Source organism: Diabrotica virgifera, chromosome 3, assembly GCF_917563875.1.
Source record: "Diabrotica virgifera virgifera chromosome 3, PGI_DIABVI_V3a".
Classification (NCBI taxonomy): domain Eukaryota; kingdom Metazoa; phylum Arthropoda; class Insecta; order Coleoptera; family Chrysomelidae; genus Diabrotica; species Diabrotica virgifera.
Window position 1 is genome coordinate 38,176,970 of NC_065445.1, and position 27,534 is coordinate 38,204,503.

Consider the following 27,534-nt stretch of genomic DNA (forward strand, 5'->3'; position numbering starts at 1 on the left):
TAATGTAGATGATGTGTTTTCAATATGGCCTCATAGATCAGAATTGTTGGATACATTCCTGAATATTATAAACGATCAAGAAGAAACAATAAAATTTACAATGGAAAAGGAATATAATAACACCCTGCCTTTCCTCGATGTTTTAGTCTCAAAGAAGGATACTGGATATGAGACTCAAGTGTATAGAAAACCAACACATACCAACAGATATCTCAATTACAAATCAAATCACAACATCAACGTTAAAAAGGGAATCATAAAATCCTTATATGATAGAGCCAAAATTACTTGTTCTAACGAAAATTCATTTTTAGAAGAAAAACAATTCTTAACATCTGTTTTATTAAAAAATGATTATCCTTTATCGTTTATAAATAAGGAATTGTCAAGATTGGATCGAATGGAACAGAACAACATAGAACGGGATCCTACAACATTCACAAGAAATAATACGAGGAAAATATCAATACCGTACATAAAAGGACTATCCGAGACACTTAAAACAATAGGAAATAAATTCAACATTTCAACAACATTCAAAACAACCAACACATTGATATCTATTCTATCTAAAACTAAACCTAACAATGAACAAGAAAGGACAAAGAATTGTATTTATAAAATACCTTGTGAATGCGAACACTTTTATATAGGTGAAACAGCAAGACCATTAAACGTTAGAATAAGTGAACATCAATCTTATATTAAAAATAGAGAATTTGATAGATCTCAAATATGTCAACACGCATGGGATAATGAACATAGAGTTCAGTGGAGAGATTCAAGTATAGTCCTGAAAGAAACAGATAGTAAAAAGAGAAAAATCAAAGAAGCGGCTCTAATTATGCTAAACGAAACCAATTGTGTCGCAAATTCCTCGGTGGAATGCAGTAGGATGTGGGTACCCATACTGAAAGAGGAAGTCAATAGAAAGAAAATACCACAATTAGTAAGTCATGAGTCGAGTTAGTACATATTTTATATTTTAGTATTACTTATATATCCATGTATTATTGATATTATTTATAATTTAAACAAAATTATAGTAAAGTCAGAATTTGGTATTAATTTTGAGAGTAAATTAAATGTAAGACCAAATACTTACGATGTCGGGATAGTATCACGAGGTTTTTCCTGGTTTTCCCTCGTGATTTACTATGAGATCTCTAACGCGAGAATTTTAATGTCACTGTTGCATGTGGTTGTCTTTTTAAAGACAGATCACAAATGAAGACCTAATCACAAAAAATTTTTTAATGTAATACAGTAGAGCATCATGTTTCTGGAAGTAATCCATTGGCATCCAATTTAGGCCAAATTCTTTTATAATTTTTACTATGTAGTTGGAACATACAACTTAACCCGTGTTTGGCATTGTGGCTATATAGCAAGGACAAGGAGTTCACTGATGATGGACTGATAAGTCCGAAAACGTTCTGAACGTAATCCGTTTGGATAAAAAAAATTTTAATTTTTATTAAAATATACCAACTACACCAGGGAGTGTTTTACTTCACGTTAAATTTTATTTAACTAGATGGTACACAGCCAACCCCGTACCCCAGTATTATCCCGTTTTATTTAAATAATTTTGAGTATACAGATCATTGAAATCCAGTCAGCCAAATTAACTGGACTAGCCTCAGAAATTAGTTTGTTTTTCAAAAAATTTTAGAAACAAATTCAATTTCGCAAAAAGTATGTAAACCGATCTGAACCATTTTGTGTACACCATTTAAACACCGTAATACCCTCAAGTTTAGATACATTTAAACAAATTTTAATCAACAATAAAATTGTTATTAACAATATCCAAAAACAGCGATTTTGTCGGCCGTTTTGCAATAACTTTTTTTAGCGTATCTCATTCGATGTATCTTTTTTGTCTGAAAAAGTTACCTGTGAACGTCAAATCTCTAAAAGAACAAGTTTTTAATTTATGAGCAAAAAACTAAGTTTGAGGTTTTTGTTGTTCATTTAAAAATTGTTCCGCTAAAAAATTGATGAATCCCAAGATGGTAGTCTTTTTGTAATATCTCATACTAGACATTTCAACTGTCAAACCCTGTCCTTTCAGGTATGTCGAAAAAAGGATAATTTTTTACTAACTTAATTGACCTAAATAGTCCTGTCGCCAGGGGGGGTACAACGGCCTCGTTAATTCAGATGGACTTACTCAAGTTTTTTTTATGTATTTTGACCCGTAGAACACGAATTTTTTGGGTAACAGTTGATCCGGATGTCGATAAGATTGTTATAGACCAAGAACTTGAGGAATCAAATAACAGCGATTTTTGGCAAAACAAAACAATATTTTGTATTTTTTGGGCCATTTTAAGTAAAAAATATTTCTACAAGTTTTTTCGTAGGATGCACAGTTTTTAAGATAAACGCGGTTGAACTTTAAAAAAATCGAAAAATTGCAATTTTTGAACCCGAATAACTTTTGATTAAAAAATAAAATAGCAAGTCTGCTTACCGCATTTGAAAGTTTAAGTCAAATTATATCGGTTTTGATTATTTGCATTGGTAAAAATTTGTTTTTTTATTGTTTAACAAAGCTATAAACACGTAGGGTTTCCCGTGCTTTTACATGCGTTTTAACGCATGTAACGTAGAAATAGACTTGATTGCACTAGTACCTATTCTACCTACTCGTTCGATTTTAAATGAGAAATCATAGAAACATCACTCACGCACTAGTTGTTTGTAGCTTTGTTTAACAATAACACAATAAATTTTTAGCAATGCAAATAATCAAAACCGACATAATTTGACTTGAACTTTCAAAGGCGCTAAGCAGAATTGCTATTTTATTTTTTAATCAAAAGTTATTCGGGTTTAAAAATTGCAGTTTTTCGATTTTTTGAAAGTTCAACCGCGTTTATCTCGAAAACTGTGCATCCTACTAAAAAACTTGTAGAAATATTTTTTGCTTAAAATGACCCAAAAAATACAAAATATTGTTTTGTTTTGCCAAAAATCGCTGTTATTTGATTCCTCAAGTTCTTGGTCTATAACAATCTTATCGACATCCGGATCAACTGTTACCCAAAAAATTCGTGTTCTACGGGTCAAAATACATAAAAAAAACTTGGGTAAGTCCATCTGAATTAACGAGGCCGTTGTACCCCCCCTGGCGACAGGACTAAAAAGGTTACGTAAAAAATTACCAATCGTTACCGTACTCTTTGTTTGAGAAAATTAATTTATTATGTGGGTTGTCCAAATTTGGTCTTTTCAAATGATACTTTCGCTGGGTTTAATTCCATTCTTGACATACATAAATATAGAAATACGTGAGTTGGAAAATAGTTACGAGGGCAACGTGAAGAAGAGTTCTCGACTTATTAATAAAAAAATATTATCTTTAATTTAAAAAATGCATTTATAAGGACGATCCGATAAGTATACTTAACGTACAAAAGAAAAACGAAAAATATCAAGAGGTGGCAATTTATTTCTTAAAATAGTTGTCTCTTTAAGCTCACTAAAGTAAACAGGTAAATAACTAAAGGTAACTAAATGCTTACAGGTGTTCTCAAGTCGCCTCGATGGGTCCCCATCCTAGTAGACTAAAGGATCGTTTAAACACAGCGATAAATCAAACAACTTATCAAGGTCAATCGAGTTGTTGCAACTTATCATTGAGTGTAAACGGTGCATCGCACAACTTATCAAAGTTGGAGTTGGGTTGAAGGTGGTATCGCATTGAATCGCAGCGTCTAAACAGCGTTTCAACTTGTCATCACAACTAGTTGCTGTGACTTATCGTTGTGTTTAAACGACGCTTAAAGGGTCGTTTAAACACAGCGATAAATCAAACAACTTATCAAGGTCAATCGAGTTGTTGCAACTTATCACTGTGTGTAAACGGTGCATCGCACAACTTATCAAAGTTGGAGTTGGGTTGAAGGTGGTATCGCATTGCATTGCAGCGTCTAAACAGCGTTTCAACTTGTCATCACAACTAGTTGCTGTGACTTATCGTTGTGTTTAAACGACGCTTAAGAGCCGCTATAGGTGAAAATTCTTAATCATTTTAGGCACGACGGGACCCTATAACTTAAATAGTAGAACCTACAAGAAAACGTTTGAACACTGTGCCAGAGAACAAGGACCACAAGGACAACAAGGACAACAAGGACCACAAGGTCAGAGAACAAGGACCTGTGGTCCTTGTTCTCTGACTGTGCCGTCACTTTTCAGTGGCACATGCGTCTACAGTGGCGCATCAAACTTTCAACTTATGGACGGGATACATAAATTAAAAAATACCCTCCCTAATTACCAGAATTTAATTTTTTTCATTTTTTTAAGTTTTATGTGATTAAGACATAAGATTCATCGTAATTTTAACCCACCACCCCCTTCTCTCTGCCCCCACCATCAAAAACTTTATTTTTCGATTTTATTTTTTTTTTGGTGGGATGCAATCAATTTTAAAATTTCAAAAAATTTACACGCATAGTTAAGGGTTTTATAAAACACGTCTATTTTTTATAGACCTGTAGGTTGAGTGTACATAACCTCAAAAAAATTTTAAAATTTTTTTTTGAGAAAAAGTATATAACTTTTTTTTAGGGATAGCTGCAGATATAATTTTTTCTTAGTCTTATGTATTTTATCAAACACTATATTTCTTATTTTTTTCAGATTTTTCTGTAACATTGGTCACCTTCAAGAATCCAAAAAACTGTTTTTTAAGGGGTTTTAGGGGGTTTGAACGTGTTTTTCTGATTTTTAAATATTCTAAAGAACTCGTTACTTCAAGTTACATATAATCTATAAAAACAAAATTGATTTGATATATTATGAAGTCTATAAAATAGGGAAAATCACCCAAAACCCCCAAAAAAACAGTTTTTCGGATTTTTGAAGGTGGGAAGACTTACGGAAAAATCTGAAAAAAATTTAAAATATAGTGTTTGATAAAACACACAAGATTAAGAAAAAATTAGACCGGCAGCTATTCCTTAAAAAAAGTTATACGCTTTTTTGAAAAAAAAATTTCTTTTAATTTTCTGAGGTTATGTACACTCTACCTATGGGTCTATAAAAATAGGCATGTTTTATAAAAGCCTCAACTATTCGTGTGAATTTTTTGAAATTTTAAAATTGATTGCATCCTCCAAAAAAACAATAAAAACGAAAAAAGAAGTTTTTGATGGTGGGGGCAGGGGGAAGGGGGGGTGGGTTAAAATCACGATGAGTCCTATGTGTTAATCACATAGAACTTAAAAAAATAAAAAAAGTTTAATTCTGTTAGTAAGTTCTGTTAACTTTTAATTTATTTATCCCGTCCATAAGTGGAAAGTTTGATGCGCCACTGTCGACGCATGTGCCACTGAAAAGTGACGGCACAGTGTTTAAACGTTTTCTTTTAGGTTCTACTATTTTAGTTATAGGGTCCCATCGTGCCTAAAATGATTAAGAAATTTCACCTATAGCGGCTCTTAGTCTATAGCGGTAAATCGACGAATTTGTCCCTGCTTGACGTCACGAAAGGCTCCTGAAATTCTAGTAAATTCAAGAGAAGACCAGCTTACCTGAAAAATATATATTGTTCGTCCGCTATAACCTTTCCCATGCGTCACGATTCATTTTCAAACAAATTAAGTCAAAACATAAAGTGAAACGTACGCCGATATGTGTAGTATATATAGTATACGTATACTGTATACAAAATGTATATACACATCGACGTTCGTTTCACTTTATGTTTTGACTTAATTTGTTTGAAAATGAATCCTGACGTATGGGAAAAGTTATAGCGGACAAACAATAAGAGAAACATTAAGATTTTAGAACAAGTCTAAATAATAAATGGATACTAATTGTTCTTGTGAATATCTGGGTCATATAACACATGGTGACATATATGAATTCCTAAAAGTAATAATGCAGGAAAAGATTTAACGAAGGCGCAGCATAGGTAGAAGAAAAATGTCCTGGCTGAGAAAGCTCAGAGAATGGTTTGGATGCAGCTCAACTGAACTCATTCGGCTTGTAGTGTCAAAAGTTAGAATAGCAACGATGATTGCCAACCTTCGTCGTGGAGATGGCACGTAAAGGAGAATAATTGTACGCTTTTAAGTCGGGAGTTTATAAATTGTATCGAAAAGTCTGATAAGCGCGTATTATTGTCAAGAGATAAACTTTGTATTATTTCAATTATGTTTTAGTGTAAATAGTGTTTAGTATAACTAAATTAAAGATAAGTGTAAATAAATTAAAATAAAAACTAAATAAATTAAGTGTTAATTAAGTGTTAATTAAGTTAAACTAAATAAATTAAGAAAGCATTACAATGCATTCTATCAAAGTCGGGGGTGATAGGACAGAATTTCGTAACCCGATTCAATCAATTTGGCCGTGACGATGGCGAAGGTGTGAGCTCATGCATTTTCATTGGGTTTTTGAGGCCGTTTATTTTGTTAATTTGACATCGAATCGGCCTAATAATTCGGCATAGTACAGCTCTGTGGCTGTTTTGCACTTCTCCTGGTAGTCGACGTAGATCACACCTTGTGAATCTCAGAGAAATGTGGACATCACCTTTTCGGCCAATATGATAATCTTCGTCTTTTCTGGCGCATGTTCGTCGGGTGAAATCCACTGTTTCGACTGTTGTTATAGTATGATATAATTGATCCAAATAATGGCATAACCCAGACATCCAAAGTGAAAGTTATCTTCCAACACCAAATTGTTCTATATGGTCCACATAATGTTCAGAAAAAAGTCACACCATTTTGAGCGTCGGGTTTGGGTGGGGGGGAGAGGGGTTAGAAATCGGTAAATTCGTAGTTTTTTAGGTTTTTCGTCAATATTTCTAAAACTATGCGGTTTAGCATAAACAACCTTCTATACAAAAATGTTTTACATTAAATTTGCAATAAAAAAGGTCCGATGCATAATCCTTCTAAAATGAACGGTTCCAAAGTTACGGAGATAGTATAGTATAATTGGTCCAAAAAAGGCTAACCCAGACATCTAAAGTAAAAGTTTTCCTCCAACACCAAATTGTTCTATATGGTCCATATATTGTTCAGTAAAAAGTTACACCATTTTGAGCGTCCGGTTTGGGGAAGAGATGGGGGAGAAGTCGGTAAATTAGTAGTTTTTTTACGTTTTTCGTCAATATTTCTAAAACTATGCTTTAGCGTAAACAATAGTCTATACAAAAATGTTCTACATAAAATTTAAAACAAAAAAGGTCCTTTACATAATTGTTATAAAATCAACGGTTCCAGAGTTACGGAGGGTGAAAAGTGGAGGTTTTCGATACTTTTTATATTATCTGGGCAATTGATGATGATTTTGGGTGGTGAGGTTGACGTTTATTCAAGGGCTTATCACTAACATATCATCGGCCACTGAAATAGCAAATTTTATTTACAAAACACAATCCTGTTAAAGAAAATTTCTATAAATTACCCAAAGAATATAAAAAGTATCGAAAACCTCCACTTTTTACCCTCCGTAACTCTGGAACCGTTGATTTTATAACAACTATGTATAGGAACTTTTTTGTTTTAAATTTCACGTAAAACATTTTTGTATAGAACATTGTTTTTGCTAAAGCATAGTTTTAGAAATATTGACGAAAAACGTAAAAAAACTACTAATTTACCGATTTTCCCCCACCCCCCACCCCCCAAACCGGACGCTCAAAATGGTGTAACTTTTTTCTGGACATTGTGTGGACCATATAGAACAATTTGGTGTTGAAGGAAAACTTTTACTTTGGATGTCTGGGTTAGACCTTTTTTTGGACCAATTATACTATACTACCTCCGTAACTTTTGAACCGTTCATTTTAAAAGGATTATGCATAGGACCTTTTTTATTTCAAATTTAATGTACAACATTTTTGTATAGAAGGTTATTCATGCTAAACCACATATTTTTAGAAATATTGACGAAAAACGTAAAAAACTACGAATTTACCGATTTCTCCCTCTCTCCCCCCCCCCCAAACCCGACGCTCAAAATGGTGTGACTTTTTTCTGAACATTATGTGGACCATATAGAACAATTTGGTGTTGGGGGATAACTTTCACTTGGATGTCTGGGTTTGGGTCTAGTTATACCATACTATTAGGTCCTTGGTGTGTACCAGTGGATCCAAGTTTTACAGACAGTCATAAAACGACGTAGAAACTCCTTCGGATTGAGCTTAAACAGCTGCTCTTAAGTTGTCTCACGGTTGCGCCGTCCTTCCAACTCTTTTTTTTCTTCTTCTTTTTTGTATTGGTTTTGTGATGGTAACATTTTCAGTATTCTTTCCTTTTTCATTCTGTCAGTGTGTCGTAAATATGGTATTCTCTCTACTTTCATTGCCGTCGTTATTTTTGGTTCATTATATAGTTCTTCAAGTTTTTTATTATTAATTCTTCTCTATTGGCCATCTTTTTTCATACCTCCAAAAGGTCTATTTCTGATTTTTTAAGCACCCATGTTGCGCATGGATATGTAGCTGTAGGCCTGATAACGGTTTTGTATATTCTAATAATTTATTGCAATGCTTCATACTTTATGTTTTCTTTTACTATTCTTGCCTTTATCTCCCCTTCTCCATGTCCCTTTTCATCAGCTACTTGTATACCCAGATAAGTAAATTCTGAAACTCTTTTGAACATCTACGTATTTTCTCCTTCTATCTACAATGTGAAATTGTCTTATTTTTGTCTTATTTTTCTTTATCTCTGTCTCCCATTATCATGTATTATATTTTTGCATATTAATTAGAAGCCCATATTTGTTTATTATTGTTTTTAGTTCTTTCTTACTTGTCGTTAATAGTGTTAGATCGTCTGCGAATACTAAACATATACTTTTTCTGATTATTTCTTATAGTATCAGATTAGAAAGAGTCGTTGATAGTGTGTCCCTTAGTTGTAATCCTTTCTTTGTTTCTCAAACTTACTTGGTAGACCCATCTCTTTCATTAGTTCGTATATCTGTTGTCGCTTTATCCTATCTTAGTCTGCAAGTCGACGAGCAGAATATACTGCTGTTTTATGTTCGTAAAACGTAGTCTGGATTTCTTTTAGCGCAAATATTTTTGGTCTATCGTCGACTTATTCCTTCTAGATCCTGCCTCATACTCGCCCAATATCTTTTCTGTTATTGATTTATATGTTTTTGCTAGGATATGTATGTTTTTTCCTTATGATTTGTGTCACGATTTTGTAAACTACTTCTAGCAACGTAATACTTACTTCTTTAATTTTCATATCTCATTTTGTCACCTTACACATTTTATTTTCTATTTCTTCCTTTGTAGGTATTTCTTCTACTATATGATCATCTTCAATTTCATGGATTGTTTTAAGTTCTTGTGCAAAGTAAGTTTGCGAATGTCTGATTATTTGTCTTGGTAAATTTAATAATATCCGTTTATCATTTTTCATGTATGGGTTACTCTTCTAATATCCTCATTCTATTTTTCTTGTTTCCTGGTAAAAGGATCTTATTTAATTTTTTTGTTTTTTCTATCTCTTTAAATTCAGTTTTTTTGTTTTTGCATGTTCTCTTCATCATTCTTGTTCAAGCACAATATGTTTGATAAAATTCACGTTTGATATTTAGCCTTAAAATAAATGTGCAAATATAATAAAATTGCAATTTTATGTTGTATGGGCTGGGCCGAGTACAATGCACCTTGTCCTCGTATACGGTAATTCCATATTCATATTTTGTGATAATAAACTATTAAAAACTCGTTTATATTACATACACCTACTCTTTAAGGATTCCGTATTACATTGTGAAAACTTTGACATTTTACAAGTAGAATCTCTTCTGAAGGCATTTTAAATTTTTTTAAAAATAAGTCTATGTTGACTTTTGGATGTTCACTTCTGAATCATTATACATCTTCAAAATGGAAATCTCTTGAAGTATTGCACAAAGCTCCGTCCCAAGGAATATAAAATCATTGGAGGAGTACCACAGGGTTCTGTGCTAGACCGTGTCTTGTGGAATATTGTGTATGATGGGTTGCTAGAGGTAGAATTACCAAGGGATGCTAGGCTCGTGGTATATGGCGATGACGTGGCTGTGGTGATTTACCGATATTACTGTCATTGGCATTGTGTGCTATTATTTTTTGTACAATTTTATTTCTGCAATCGAAATATTTTCGAGGTTTGTACTTCTTCTGCAATTGCAGGTAATGTTGTTCCTTCTAAGAAACTGTCTAATGACAGATAACTTGATATTGCAATTTACTATCATAACCGTACTGTAAGAGACAAATTAATAAGTACATACAACAATAACAATCTTAAGATACGAGTTAAATAATGTTGTTTTTGTCTAATGTTTAAATAATTGTAAAATCCATGCAAATTTTTTTAACAGAACATCACTTTTTTAACTTAGTCGTGCATGAACATCATTTTGTAAACATCAAATATAAATATCACTTTATTTAAAATTTCACACACGAATGACTTACAAACAATCAATATGAGGAAAAAATATTTATTCTGTGAATTGGGTTTCAAAGAAAAATGATTTTTATTAGAAAAACATTATATATTACCTGTCTAGACTTTAAACCAACAAATAAGAGTACGAAGGCAACCTAAAAAGCTGTGAGACAAGTAGTTAATGATGTTTTCTTACTCTAAAAGTGTATTTAAGGCATAACATAAAAGAGGCTAATTGACACTTCGTTGGGTCAATCACGAATAAAAACACTCAAGTGGGTAGGCGCAAAATTTGCTTGCAATGCTTGTTAAATGCATTCATTTTTCGAATCCTGAGAAAACTAATTAGTATTTTTGAAAAATTTTAAAAGCAGAATGAAAGATTACATTATTACCGAGGGCCGAAAGATTTGAGTGTCATTTTTAATTTCAAATATGTTATTCATTAGAAACCTTTTGTTTACTAAGGAATTTTTGGCTCTCGGCAATAATGTAAAATTTCAATATGCGTTTAAATTTTTCAAAAATATTTATTAGTTTTTTCAGGATTCGAAGAAAATGAATGAATTTAAAAAGCATTGCAAGAAAATTTTACGTCTACGCTATATGGCCTTATAGCTTTTCGTCAGCCTTTGTCGCGGTTACTATTACTTCCATTCTTGTTGTTCTGGTATGCTCATGCTCCAGATCCTCCTTGATTGCATATTTCTACTTTTTTTCCAGGCCATCATGCAGGTTTTCCCCTATATGGTCCTTCCCAAAACACATATAACGCATTAATGCCACAATTATTGAAAACATTTTGTACTGGTTGAATATTACATAATCCTTCCACTTCGATATCTTCTCCAAAATGTCAAAATGTGGCATTCATTTTTGGTCAAAAAGGAACATATTTCATTTTTGTACATATATTTAATTATTCAACCAGTATAATTGAATCTATGGAATATTTTCATTTCTTGGATATTTGTAATTTTTCTATCTTTTATACCTACTACTTTTTTATAGTATGTATCTATTATTTTGTAAAGACCTTTTTTAAATATTTTGTAAAAGCATTTTTGTTTGTTTCTCTTTCCATCAGCTCAATTACATTCTCAGATGTCAGATATAATATGTCATTGAAAAGAATCAATGGGTTTAGAATTCGTTCTGTTAAGCACAAAATTTATTTTTTCCTTGTTTGTTAAAGAAAATTTCTGTTGACTGTAATGTGTGAATTTTTTTGAATATGTAAGTTCTAAATATGTACGCTAAAAATAGTTTATTCGTGTTCAGCTACCCCCAAAACCTGCGAGTAATCTGTTTAGATGAATTTAGTGTCGAAACTCCAGGAGATGATGTGAGGAGCGTCAGCAGTGACGCTGAGCACCAGGTGCTCCGGTGGTCGGTTCTGATGGCGTATTTGTGTTTAGCAACCCCATAAAACTCCAAGTAATCTGTTTACATCAAAAATTTGGTGCCGAAACCCCTCAAATCTCCCGAAGATGACTGGGGTCTGTTATACATTGGCGCATTCATGTTCAGCGACCCTAAATCCCTCCTCCCCGAGTAATCTCTTTGCAACTATTTAGTGCCAAAAACCCGCGAAACTCCAGATGAATTGCCAGCAGTAACCCTGGGCACCAGGTGATTTAGGGGTCGATTCTGATGGCGTATTCATGTTCAGTGGCCACAAAAATCCCCGAGTAACAAAATCTGCACTTATGCACTATAAATGTTATGAATTTCCACCCATTTTTCTATTGTAGACTTTTTTTCTAATGTTCCGGAAAAATTGATATATTTCGGTGTTTTTTGTTCTAAATGCCCCGATCTGTACCATCTTCTTCTTCTTCTTCTTCTTCTTCTTCTTCTTCTTCTTCTTCTTCTTCTTCTTCTTCTTCAGCCTATGTTTGTCCACTGCTGGCCTCTTCCATTTGCTTCCATCGATTTCTACTCTTGGCCATTCTCATCCACTGCTTGCCCGCGACTTGTTTGATATCATCTGTCCACCTCTTCTGCGGTCTGCCTACTCCTCGCCTGTTCTCTCTTGGTCGTTAGTTTGTTAATCTCTGTGTCCACTTTTCGGGATTATCTTGGGCAACATACCCGACCCATTGCCACTTGAGGCTTGCTATACGTTCTGCGACATCAGTAATCTTTGTTTTTTCACGAATGTCGATATTTCGAATCCTCTCTATCAAACGAATCCCTGACATGGCCCTCTCCATCGCTCTTTGGGTTGTACTGAGCTGCTCTAGTTACAGGCAAGATACATTTGTCATAAATTCTACGTTTTAGAGTAATTGGTATATCTTTATTCTTCAAAATACTTGCCTTACCTTGCCGGAATCTACATTATTCTTCAAAATACTTGCCTTACCTTGCCGGAATCTACCTAAGACAATAATTGTATGTGTCTTTTTATTTCGGCTATATGGTTTTCTTTGCCAATTTTAATGATTTGTACCACCTACGCATTATGTCAAAAGGTAGTTAGTATAGAGATCTGTAGTAATACATGAGGTCATATTTTTTTGTCCACTCAACTGGGTGGACATCAACAAAAATTTGAGTTTTGTTGTCGTCCCATTTGGGTAGACATGTGCAATATTCTGAGTTTATGGAAACACGCCTGGCACTTAACCTGTTTCAGTTAAAATTGCAAAACTAAGTTCCTCTTATTGCACCTACAAAATGTAATACTAAACCCATTTAGTAATTTGATATATATATAGCGTTTGTAAGGTCATTGATTTACAGTACTGTAGGTTACACTGAGAGGTTTACTGTATGAATATTAATTTGATTATTTTAATAATTTTACATATAGCTAGAGATGGACGAGATTGATACTATAGTCGGTTCGCTAAACCCAGACACAACTGGCTAGTGATTTTAGTGAGTAATTTTTTCGTTTTTTGCCAATTTTGCCAAAATTTGCAAAATTTAGTAATTATTTTTTGCCAATTTTACCAAATTGGCAAAATTACTTACCAAAATCACTAGCCAGTTGTGTCTGAGTTTAGCGCACCGACTATATCTATGATTTGTACATAAATGTGATTGATAGTAATTTTGTTTTTTTTTTCTGTCGAATTTCTTAACCCGGCACCTGCCACGTGGCTTTGCAAGGCGTCAACTGCCACGTGGGGTGCTCACAGCACCCCTTAAAAATTTTCTGTGACCTACTTGTTTATAAACAAAATAATGTGTTGAGTTACACAAGTATATAAAAAAACATGTTTTATTAACTTAGTAGCTACTAATATATTATAAGTTAAAAAATAAAATAAAAAAGGTGTTATAAGCAAATTAGCGAGTACCAACCCATAATAAATGAAGTGAAGTAACATATCTAAAACAATTAAGATTTATTGAGTATAGAGACTATTATATTAATAATTTAAATCGGTTATTACAATAAAAAAATGTAAATCTGACCTGTTTATCAAAAACACAAAAAAAAATTTAAAACTTAAACTCGCAGATAATGACATCCCGATTCGACTTTAGAGCTACAAGTTCAGAATGACACTAAATAACCACTTCAAACGCAAACAGATATATGCTATATAATATTATAGAAAGCTACTATGACGCACAGCACAGTTAACAAACTTGAAATACCAAATATCCGATGAAAATGTGTTATGGGGTGCGGGTAGCACCCCACGTGGCAGGTGCCGGGTTAATTACATTTCTCCATAAGTTTTTAGCTTAGTATTGTTCTAGAGCTATTTTCTTGTGGAATCTTTTACACAAGAAATCTAGTGCAATTTTACTATTTTTGTCTTAAGCCTTAAGCCATAGGAACGTCCTGCCCAAGGATATTTCTACAGATATTCTTTGGTATTCAGCTTCTACTTCCAAGAACTACTACTTACTACCTTCAGGAACTTGCCACTAAAATGTTCTTCGTATTATGTGATTATCATTTCAATATTAAATATACCCTAACCATTTTAACCCATAGCCTCAGATTTTGACGTTAGTGCCTATCCATAAACGTCACCCAATATACTCCTCCTGTGACTATTTTTGTCCAATTAGATTATCTTTCTACCCGTGTTGAGCTGCCCCCCCCCCACTTGCAAAAATTAAAAAACAAATAGCCCTGATTTATGAGCTATTTATGAGCTCTCATATTCCGCAAACTAAAAATTTTGAGCTCGTTCCACTGAGCAGGAATTTAATACTTTAGTGGGGGTGTTTATTACTTTAGCTGAGTCAGCCCCCCCCCACTACTTAAAAATAGGAATATTGAATCGGTTTTTGCGGCAGAATTACGAGCTATTTATGAGCTCTTGAAATTATGTAGTTTCGATTTTTGAGCTCATCCTCTTCACCCCCAAACAACCCTTTAATTGATTTAACTTAAGAGAAAAATGCTGAGAAAACTTAAAATATATCGTATTGAGGATATAATTCCTATAGCGTATATACTCTAAGAATAAACTATTAAATCACGTGCATTTCGATTATTGAGCTACAACCCCTTCGCAAGAAAACCACCCTATCTTCCCGGCTTAAGAGAAAGTTGTACTTGAAATGCATTAAATTAATTATTTAGCGACTACATATCATTTAATAATTTATAGGCTTTCAAATTACGCGCATTTAAATCAGTAAATTGCAATTTATTTTATATAGTGCAGTCACTGAAAGTAAAAATCAACGATTACCTTCAATTTCGGTGAACCTTCATCTATTTTCACGAAAATTGGTCAGTGGTTAGAGGATACCTCAAGAAACAAAGGTGACATGATACCACCTTGCGCCTTTACCCTGAGGGTGGATACCGCCCCTTCTTGGGGGTGAAAAATTATTTTATAAAAAATAACTGCACAAATCTATAAAAGAACAAATTATAAGCAAAATGTATTATATAAAGTTATTAAAATAAGTCAATACTTTTTAAATTATTAAAGATCAAAAATTTTAATTATTCGTGAAAAAAATGCATGTTTTGAAGCTGTTTTTCGTAAATCACTGAAAAACTGTAAGTTTTTACAAAAAAGTTAATAGTAGTTTTATTCGTATAGCTTATATTCTAAGAATAAACTCTTAAATCACGCGCCTTTCGATTATTGAGATACAACCTCTTCGCAAGAAAACCATCCCATATTCCCGGCTTAAGAGAGAGAGTTGCATTTAAAATAATTTAAATTAATTATTTGTCGACTAGATATCGTTTAATAATTTATGAGCTCCCAAAATATACGCATCTCAATTATTGAATTGCCATTTTCTTTCTATAGTGCAGTCACTGAAGGTAAAAATCAACTATGACCTTCGATTTCGGTAAATCTGCATTCATTTTCACGAAAATTGGTGAGCGGATTTTGATGCTATCAACTTTTTCTGGAGCTCATTTTGGATAGGTATTTCTAAGTACTTTGATAAGTATTTAGTACCTAAGTGTTATAAGATGCATCTCTTTCCCATTATTTAAGCTTGAATCCTTAGATTTGAACAGTCGCAGAAAAAAATATACATCTAATTACCAATAACTTACTTTAAAATAACATTAAAGGGTTTTTCAAGTAAGCAATTTATTATATTTTTTATTGGCTTCAATTTTAGTGATGAATACTTTTTTGTAAAAACTTACAGTTTTTGAGTTATTTATGAAAAATCGCTTTAAAGCATGCATTTTCTTTCACAAAAATTAAAATATTTGATCTTTAATAACTCAAAAAGTATTAATTTATTTTAATCACATTATATAACAAATTTTGCTTACAATTTGTCCCTCTCTCGATTTGTGGGGTTATTTTTAATAAAGTAATTTTCACTCCCGAGAAGGGGTGACATATACCCCAGGTTAAAACCCCAAGTTGTTATTGTTAATTCGTGAAAATGAATGGAGATTTACCGAAATCGAAGGTCATAGTTGATTTTTACCTTCAGTGACTGCACTATAGAAAGAAAATGGCAATTCAATAATTGACATGCGTATATTTCGCAAGCTCATAAATTATTAAACGATATGTAGTCTCCAAATAATTAATTTAAATTATTTTAAGCACAACTCTCTCTTAAGCCGGGAGTATGGGATGGTTTTCTTGCGAAGGGGTTGTAACTCTATAATCGACAGGCGCGTGATTTAAGAGTTTATTCTTAGAATATAAGCTTTACGAATTAAACTACTATTAACTTTTTTGTAAAAACTTACAGTTTTTCAGTGATTTACGAAAAACCGCTTCTTAACATGCATTTTTTTCACGAATAATTAAAATCTTTGATCTTTAATAGCTTAAAAAGTATTGACTTATGTTATTAACTTTATACAATAAATTTTGCTTTTAATTTGTTATTTTATTGATTTGTGCAGTTATTTTTAATAAAATAATTTTCACCCTCGAGAAGGGGCGGTATCCACCCTCAGAGTAAAGGCGCAAGGTGGTACCATGTCACCTTTGTTTCTTGACGTATCCTCTAACCACTGACCAATTTTCGTGAAAATCGATGAAGGTTCACCGAAATTGAAGGTAATCGTTGATTTTTACCTTCAGTATAGTGCAGTATAGTGACTGCACTATACAAAATAAATTGTAATTTACTGATCTAAATTCGCGTAATTTGGAAGCTTATAAATTATTCAATGACATGTCGTCGCCAAATAATTAGTTTAATGCATTTTAAGTACAACTTTCTCTTAAGCCGGGAAGATAGGGTGGTTTTCTTGCGAAGGGGTTGTAGCTCAATAATCGAAATGCACGTGATTTAATAGTTTATTCTTAGAGTATATAAGTTATAGGAATTATATCCGCAATACGATATATTTTAAGTTTTCTCAGCATTTTTCTCTTATGTTAAATCAATTAAAGGGTTGTTTGGGGGTGAAGGGGATGAGCTCAAAAATCGAAACTATATAATTTCAAGAGCTCATAAATAGCTCGTAATTCTGCCGCAAAAACCGATTCCTATTTTTAAGTAGTGGGGGGGGGCTGACTCAGCCCCCCCCCCACTAAAGTATCAAATTCCTGCTCAGTGGAACGAGCTCAAAATTTTTAGTTTGCGGAATATGAGAGCTCATAAATAGCTCATAAATCAGGGCTATTTGTTTTTTGATTTTTGCAAGTGGGGGGGGGGGGCAGCTCAACACGGGTTATCTTTCTCATGTGCGTGCTCTTTTGCTTCGGATAATGAGTATGTCTTTTTGGTCCTACCATCATACTGAATATATTCCTCCCGATATTTTGCCTGCTACGTTGCCTTCAACTATCATTCGTACCATGCTTTCTCTTTTTCTCGGTATATGTCCAAAATTAATATCCTAGCATATTTTGGTTCATAGTTGCGGTAAGTCTGGACTACAACTGAATGACTGGTATATAAAAATAGTGTTTTGCCCATACAAACTAATGGAGCAGAGACTTTAAGGGGATGGGTACGAACTTTCGGCTTCAATGCTATTTAAATGAGATTTATTTTTTTTTCGAATCCTGGAAAAACTAATAAGTATTTTTATGTTATGATTTTATTTTTATCAGTGGCGGCCGGTCAGGGTCGGCAGGGTCGGCAGTGCCGACCCACACATTTATAGATATAGATTTTTGTAATATTTGTATCTCTGAAATAAAAAAAAATCTATCAGATAATACAGTCTAAATTTTATTCATGGTTTTTAAAAGAATTTGATCAATCCGAGCGTTAAGTGATCCCTGCGCATAACAGACTTCTCAAAAAACCAATGATCCGAGCCATTTATCTGACTTTTCGGCTAGCCGTCCCTAACATTCGTAGCTTGACAATTTACACGTAAAACTCAACGACGACGTAACAAGTCGATGAGCAAGCGAACATTACTTTTCTCCGTGGGCAATAGAAGATACGGCATGGCAGGTTACGCGCCAAGTACGGCACATTTCGATCTGCCGGTCGGTGTTTCATTTGGAAGCATGCATCGGTAGAAATTGTCAAAAATAATCACGCCGTTTTACGTCGTTTAATTGATATTGTAATTTTTTTAAGTTGTCAGGAATTATCATTTAGTGGACATGATGGATCGAAGCATTTGTTAAAAATCAAAGTAATTATAGAAAATTAATAAAATTGTTTTAGAAATACCTATTTACTTTCTGATTCGAAGTGTATTCGTAATACAGAATGAACTACATAATACATATTATAATCAAATAGTTAAATTTTGAATAACGTTGTTGAATCTGAGATTTAGAAAACCATTTGCTTTTCACTGAAAGTAGATGAAACTTCTGATTATCATGTCATTCACAATTATTATCAATTATTTTGTTCGATACGCGTTACGTGGTAATATTTATGAGAGGTTTTTAGGTTTTAGAGATGTGAGTAAAAGCAATAAGGCAGAATATATTTTTGGTGTTTTAAAGAACAGATTCAAATTTTTTTATACCAAAAATAAATTGGTAGGGCAAACTGGGGCAATCTTATGACGGCGTTGCTGTGATGAGTGGTGAATTGAATAGTCTCCAGGCAAAAGTTAAAACTATTGCATCACAAGCTTTATTTACTCACTATTATGCGCATATAATGAATTTAGTTTTACATGATACGTGTAAAAAAATAAAGAATATCGACTTTTCTTGCCAGTTTAGCTCACCTAAACGGATTACTGCTTTAGAACAAATTTGTTTCGAAAAAAAAAAGCTAACAGTTTGTCAGACGCGATGAAATTTTAAATCTCGGTTAGTTTTATCTAAGCAGATTATCTCTTATAGTTTTAGTATCTGTAGCAGATTTTCGTGAACAGCTTTTGGAAGTTTTTGATTTTATTATCGAAGGCGATGATTTTGAAAGTGGCGATACCTCGATCAGTGAAGAAATCGGTTTGAGAACTTTATTAAATACTAATGACTCTTTCAATATTTTTTTAAATATTTTTAAGACAGAGTTTGCCCAAGATATTCCTTGTTGTTCAAAATCAGTCAACTGACATTATTTATTCTAAAAATAGAATACGAAAGCTGGTGCAAAATCTCAGAGATTTTCGTAATGATAGTAGTTTCCAATATATACGCAGTGACGTTTTGGATTCGCTTGATATTTCCGAACCACCCCAAAAAAGACAACGACATGATACATATCTCGAAAAACGAGTAAGTATATCTTGAAATTTTGGATACCTACTATTATATGCAAATAGATACTCGTTTTTTGAATTTTGAAGATTTGCAAATTTTTGACCTCTTTGACGATTTAAAATTTAAAAGTTACGTTCGCCAAAGAATTTCCAAGATATTTATTATTACAAGTTAGGTACTTAAAAATTATGCTGGTCCAAATATTTTCAGAAAGTGGGATAAGTTGCACAATATGTATGTATAATTCTATGTAGTAAGTACTGCAATTCATTACAACAAACTGTTTATCAATTTTTTTATTACCACCAATTTCTGCCTAAAAAAAACGGGATTTACCTTGTCTCAAAAGAATCAACACGTATTGTCGAAACACAATGAAACAAGAGAGAATGTCAAGTACATCAAATAAAAAAAAAGCAAAAAACAACAAAATCTCCTATGATGAATTAAGCCTTTTAGTTTGATGGTATACCTATATGAGGAGACAAAAAAACCTTGCCGACCCTGTCTCCAAGGCCACGAGCCGCCACTGATTTTTATCTTTGTCAAAAATGTGAATTGTGAAAATATTACATTATCGCACATCTCTAATTGTAGAAGCTGCGAGTAGGTGTACATTGTGCATACTTCTTTTAACCTTTATATTGAAATTTAAACGATTACATTGTTTATAATAAAATGATAATTTCATGTCGTCATGCTGTACGGATGTTGCTTAAGATAATAAATCCTTTCTACGATAGTAAATGTTTGAAATTAACATTAAACCGATAATAGAATTTTAAATTAAGATGTTCCTTACAAGTGAAACGCTTCAATCTTGTTCTATCAAGACCGACCCAAGTATAAATATGTAGTTAATAGTTGTTATAGTTTGATAAATTTGAGGTCAAGAGGATTTGTACATTCACCTGATTCTACATTGTGCAAATTAGTAAATACTCAGGTGTTATGGCTCCATAGGTTAATCTTGAATCGAAAAATCGAAAAATAGCCTGAAGAATAATTTCAGTTTTATTTCATTTATACCTACTTATATGAAAATTTTGACAATGATATTTGTACCAATAAAGAAATAGGTACAGTGGAACCTCGATAAGTCGGATTAATCAAGACCGCGGCCGACCTGGGTTATCAAAAATCCGGGTTAGTCGGAGAAGATGGTAAAAATTAATAAAATACATACGTATAAATAATAAACAGATAATCATTATAATCGCAAAAACATGAAATACATATGCACAGTACATCTAAATTACGTACAGTTGTATACAGTAGTGTTTATTTCTTGGTAAAAAACTCAGTCAGTGTGAAAAAATGTTTGTTTTGTCTGATGAAAATCGGTCCGGATTAGCCGGACTTCCGGGTTATCGGGAGCCGACTTATCGGGGTTCCACTGTATGAAGTACAAAAAATATTTTTAAATATTACCAATTTACGAATGTTGTACAATATCTATCAGTTTAATCAGATCCAAAAGTTTACTAGGCCAGGGTAATAAGACAAAAATATACCCTGTTCGTGACACTTCAGCAGCCAGGGTACTGAAGCATTTTTTCGACAAGTAATACCTATAGGAACAAATTGTAACTATTTCCTGCGTAGGATCTGGCGGCCATTTTTATTTATAAACAGTTAACTGTCAAAAAATGGCATTTTTTCCTTTTTTTTTTTCAAATCAATGGAAAACAGTGAAACATGATTTTTTTAGTATAAATATCTTTGAGATTATGGAAAAAGCTTTAAAATGACATATTACAAAGTTTGATATACTCATTTATTGTTAAAATAATTGCGAAAAAAGGTCGGAATTGCAAAAAAAAATATTTTCGTAATATATATATATAATCGGTTTATAACGTTCTACGACGTCTTCCGATTCCCAATCGCCATTGCTCTCGATCGTAGCACATGTCTTCGTTCAAGCCTCTTTCTCCGATTTCCCTATGGATTCCTTCTATCCAGCTTTTCCTAGGTCTTCCTCTCTTCCGCCGTCCTTTTGGTGCCCATCGTAGCACTTGCTTGGGTAATCTGTCTTCTTCCATACGTTGTACGTGGCCAAACCATCTTAGTTGCTTTGTTTTTATATCGTCCATTATTGTATGCTTTACATCCATTATCTCCAATATTCTTGTATTTCTGATTTTTTGTATTCTTGATATACCAGCAGATCTTCTCCAGAAGTCCATTTCAGTTGTTCTGATCATATTTTCGGATTTTTCTTTAAGTGGCCAAACTTCGCTGCTGTATGTTATAATGCTCTTAACAATGCTGTTATAGATGTTACGTTTATTTTCTTTGGAGATACTTTGGTCCCATAGGATTTTGTTCAATAATGCGATAGCTTTCCTTCCTTGTGTGCACCTTTCTTGGATATTCTTGTCCAACGTTCCATCTTGTGTAATTGTAAGACCCAAGTATTTATATTCCTGACAGTGATTATGGTAGGGGAGCAAAGTATGCTAAATGTGCAGTCACTCGAGCGCTTTGAAGACCTATTGGGTTGTGAAGAGTAGGTCCTAAAACCATAAAAAGTTAAGTAACATTTTCCATTTTAGTGGGCGCTTGCCATTTTTTAATTTAATTTTCCATTTCCAACAATGGTTTTTTCCGATTATAACGCCATCTATTCATAATTCGAAAAAACGTTTCGAATAAAAGTTACTTATTTTTTCGTAAGGAATCCAAATCTGCAATAAAAAATGGAGGCTCCTATTTAAGATTTTAAAGTAACCCCCACCCCACCTCCATGGGAGGTCGTGTTTGGTGCCATTCGATAGATTTTTTTAAAATATTAAATAAGTGTATTTTACAGTTTTTCGATCTGATGTTCATTTCGCGAAATATCGCGGGATTCGTATTTAAAATATTAAATTTACCCCCACCCCTCTCCGTGGGAAGTCGTGTTTGGTATCATTCGATAGATTTTTAAAAAATATTGAGCACATATTTTTTAGTTTTTCGATCAGTCATTCATTTCGCGAAATATTCGCTTTTTTCTTGTGAAACTTTGGGACTCGCCCATTTCCTTACGCCCGGTTCAAATCGTCAGATTTTTGAAATATACACTCTTTTGCATGTACTTAACTTATCTTATCTTAATCTGACAATTTCGAGTTTTTTTAAGGATAGATTTTTTTTTTCGGGCCCCCCTTAACGAACTCCCCTGTGTTAAGAGCCAATATATGGTAGAGGTACATGTGCAGGGTACCAGGTTTCTCCCCATATGATAATCTGACGCGCTCGAGTAACTGCAAAAATCCCCGCTTGGGCTCCCCTACCATTAATAGTTATTTCATTTTCCAACGCTAGATCCTGCTGTATACCTCCAACGCACATATATTCCGTTTTCTTGGTATTCACTTCTAAACCCCAGTTCCGGTACTCTTCTATGATTTTTCGGGTCATATATTCAATATCGTGATAATCCTGGGCCATAAGAATCTGATCATCCGCAAAACATAGAGTGTATAGCATGTTATCATCATTAAGCGGTATACCCATATTCTTACATTTCCTTTTCCAGGATTTCAAAACTTGCTCTAAATATATTTTAAATAGTGTCGGCGATAGACAGCAGCCCTGTTTAAGACCCTTATTCACTTCAAATCCTGACGAGATTTCCTTGCCTAGCTTAACTTTTGCTATATTATGTTGGTATAGATTTTTTACAGCTTTAATGAGGTTCAGACTGATGTTAGTTTTTTCGAGGGCTTCCCAAAGTTTACTTTGTGGTACAGTATCGTATGCTTTTTTTAAGTCTATGTACACTAAATGCAGTTCTTGATTGTAGGCTATTTGTTTGTCTATTAACTGTGTTACACAATATAGGTGGTCAGTGGTGGATCTGCCAGCGCGGAAACCGGCTTGCTCTTCAGCCTCTAAGTCCTTGTATTCTTCTTCTATTTTATTTTTGATAATTTTTCCGTAAACTCTGCTGATGGTGCTTGTGACAGATATTCCCCGGTAATTATCGCATATATTTTTACTGCCTTTCTTGTGTATTGTAGAAATTACAGACAATTGCCATTCTTTTGGTATGACTTCGCCATTCATACATCTATTAAATAGATCTCTTAGGTATTCATACAGGGTGTTGCTACCGTATTTGAGCAGTTCTGGTGCTATGTCGCCAGGCCCTGATGCTTTTCTATTTTTTAGGGATTTGCATGCATTTCGTACTTCTTCCAGTCTTAACCGAATCGGTGAGCCACTGACAATTACATTGAAACTTTCGTGATCTTCGTTTTTAATAAAATCTTCTCTATTTTCTACTAGTAACTGCTTGAAATAGCCATCCCACTTTTCCAGAGTAATCGGTGTTATTATATCCCTTTTGGTATCTGTTCTCAACGTTTTAAGGAATTTCCAGCTCTCTGTGTTTCTTGTCCCCCCTATATAGGCGTTAAGTTGATTGCATTTGTTTGTCCACGTTTCGTTTTTCTTCTGTGTGATTTTTTTCCGCACTCTTGCTTGTGCTTCTTTGTATAAAACCTTATCGGAATCTTTCTGTGTACTCATATATTTCCGGTACTTTTCTCTCTTATCGTCTATTTCGGTGGCTATTTCTAAGTCCCACCAGTATGGTTTATTTCTTATGTTGTCTTTGTACTCCCCCAATGCCTCATATGCAGCTTCGTGTATACATTGTGTTATATGTGTATGAAGATGTTCCGTATTTATAAATGTATATTGTCCTTTCAGTTTCTCGTCCAGTCGCTTTTCGTATAACGTTCTTATGCTTGTTTGTTGTAAGCTTTCTAGGTTGTATTTCTTTTTTGGTGCCAATTTGTTTCCTCCTTGTTCTCGTGGATTTAGATTTTTTTGAGATTTCATTCCGGAGAACAGTACTTCCGCTTTTAGAAGATGATGGTCACTGCCGCATGTTGCTCCTCTATAAACCCTTACATCGTTAATTTTCATTCGTAATAACTGTTGTAAAAATTAGTGTAAAGGTTTGAAATTTTTGTCAAATGAGGGTTCTTTGGTACTTAATATGTGATAAAAATTTCAAAGCGATTCGTTCAATTGTTTAAATTTTATTCGAATTGTTTATCTCAGAGAGCATTTTTTTGCAATAAGATAAGTCAGAAAAAAATGACGTTAGAACCATTCCACAGATGTCAAATGGAAGAGCATGAGCTATATTTTCAACTTGATTTAAAAAAAGCTAATAAAAAATACATTTATCAGTAATAAATAATTATGCAAAAGTATCGTAAATCTTTCCTTATAAACTTTTTGCATAACTTTTTCCAAAAAAATTAACTTTTTTACCCTGTTTTAAGTGCACAACTACCAAGTAATGTTATTTATATCATAATTGATAAAAAATTGTAATAAATATATATAATTTCTTATATAACAAAATAAAAAGTTTATAAGGAAAGATTTACGATATTTTTGCATAATTATTTATTACTAATAAATGCATTTTTTATTCGCTTTTGTTAAAACAAGTTGAAAATATAGCTCATGCTCTTTCATTTGACACCTGTGGAATGGTTCTAACGTCATTTTTTTCTGACTTATGTTATTGCAAAAAAAATGCTCTCTGGGATAAACAATTTGAATAAAATTTAAACAATTGAATGAATGGCTTTGAAATTTTTATCACATATTAAGCACTAAAGAACCCTTATATGACAAAATTTTCAAAGCTGTACACTAATTTTTACAATAGATATTGCGGAATTAATTTTTTTTGCAATTCAGACCTTTTTTCGCAATTATATTAACAATAAATGAGTATATCAAACTTTGTAATACGTCATCTTAAAGCTTTTTCCATAATCTCAAAGATATTTGTACTAAAAAAACCATAAGTTTCACTGTTTTCCATTGATTTGAAAAAAAAAAAGGAAAAATACCATTTTTTACACTTAATTGTTTATAAATAAAAATGGCCGCCAGATCCTACGCAGGAAATAGTTACAATTTGTTCTTATAGGTATTACCTGTCGAAAAAACGCTTCAGTACCCTGGCTGCCCGAGTGTCATGGGAAAAACCTTATTACCCTGTACTATACAGCTTCTCCTAATTTACTTCTCTAATGTTACAAGCATTTCCGATATGATTTGAGAGGTCCAACAAACTCGAAAAAAAGTAGCACCTAGCCAACTTTAGCTACTCTTCTAAATTGATAAATTTTTCGATATTAGCCACTGGTTATTACAATGCAATTCTTTTTACGCACTAATTAATCCCAATCTAATCGGTTGCATGTCGGACGTCAGAACTAGGGATGGCGATTGTTGACAAAACACCGGTTCTCGGTTATACCGGTTTTTTTTTACCTACGGTTTAACCTGGCGGTTATAACCGGTCAAAAAAACCGATTATTCCAAAAACCGGTTTTCGGTTTTTTAGTCTGTAGCCAATACCCAGTAGGTTACAATTACATTGCTCTTTACTTTGCGATACTCCATTCGAATTGATATCAGTCATCAGTGTTGTCAAATCGGTTTCAGTCAGCTTAAACTTAATCGTTCGCTTGTGAGCGGCGAAAAATTTTCTTATTTTTTCTCTGAATTCATTATTTTTCCACTTATCCAGTTTTCACCGGTTATTACTTTAAAATGAAAAAACCGGTTATAACCGGGACAAAAAAAAAACAACCGGAAAAACCGATTACTGCGGAGTAAAAAAACCTCATCACCGTCATCCCTAGTCAGAACTACGTACGTCCACGTACGAGTATTCGTATTTGTCTGAGCTATCATATCACTTTCATGATTTGGAAAGCTTCGAGCCTATTCTTACGTATATGAACGACGTGATTTCGTACGTAAAGTGCGCTCAGCATACAACTGTATATTTTTGTCATTTCTCATTATGTGCCCTTTATCTTTTTAATCCTTGTTATTAATTCCAGCTCTCTGTTTTGTTTACGTTATTTAGTAACTACTGCTTGATCCATTATGTGTTTTGTCCACAATATTTTGAGTATTCTACCATAGGTCAACATTTAAAGGGTTTCAGGCATTTCTTGACATTTCAGATTCTGCCTTTTATTTCTTTCCCGATATTTTTATTTCTCCATATAGTTTCATTCAGGTAACCTGCGGTTGTGTTGGCTCTATTCACTTGATCCTTCATTACTGTTTCGAATTTTAAGTAGCTCGATGGTGTGAGGCCTAGATATTTAAACTCAAGCACTTGTCCTATTACCTGACTCTCCAGCTCTAATTTATGGAATTTTCTAATTATTCATTTTATTTTTCAGCATCCAGGAAAATAGAAAGGCCATAAAAGAAGAACAAAAGCAAGATGCAAAATTTCAAGAAATCATTGTTAGTTGTAAATCTCTTAGCCGGTACGATGGAAAGACACTCAAGACACTGTTACCACAGGTAATTATAAATTATACAACTCAGGCGGGCTGCCACACAGTCCTTCCATATTATCCTCGGTTTTCCTTTATCTCTCATTCAATCAACTTCTATAACAGCTCTAACACTCTTCCATCTGCACTTAATCTACCATACAAGAGTCAAGTTCTTTGATGGTCCCTTGATTTAGCAATGCTGTATTAACTTTTCATCCGCTCTGGTGTTTCCAACTCTTCATACAGCTAAGCAGATGATCTTTCCTTAGCAGTAGCTACAGAACGCTTTGTCTCCCTCTTTGCTGCCTTGTATATCTCCTTATCTTCATCGGTTTTAGTCCCATCATACCTTTTTCTAGCCTCTTTCTTCTATCTAACCTTCTATTGCACCTCTCCATTCCACCATCAAGATTCTTTGTGCTTAGGAGGTCTTTTATCAGATGTTTTTCCTAGCAGTTCCTCTTATCGTACCAGACTTTGCTGTTGGCTTCTTACTAGTCATTGACCGTATCTTTTTCTTCCAGCTTTCTTTCTTGCTCTTCCAGCAGTCTACTCTTAAATACTCTTGCCAAATCCTTATCCTTTAACTTCACTAGTTTATTTTTTGGTGTCCTACTTGCTTTGATTTCCGCCTCACACTTATCTCCATATCACCCTTTATCACTTTACAGTTTCTAACCTCTTTTAGCTGAGTTCTTCTATACAGCA

General features: G+C 33.5%; 1 protein-coding gene across 1 annotated transcript in view; it reads left to right on the forward strand.

Annotated features, from left to right (window-relative positions):
- The window catches only part of LOC114326038 (facilitated trehalose transporter Tret1), a 161,824-nt gene that overhangs the window by 109,379 nt on the left and 24,911 nt on the right, over window positions 1-27,534 (forward strand). Inside the window, exon 4 of the mRNA XM_028274241.2 lies at window positions 26,725-26,851. Within this exon, the coding sequence (XP_028130042.1) occupies window positions 26,725-26,851 (127 nt within the window). The remainder of the gene's footprint in view (window positions 1-26,724; window positions 26,852-27,534) is intronic.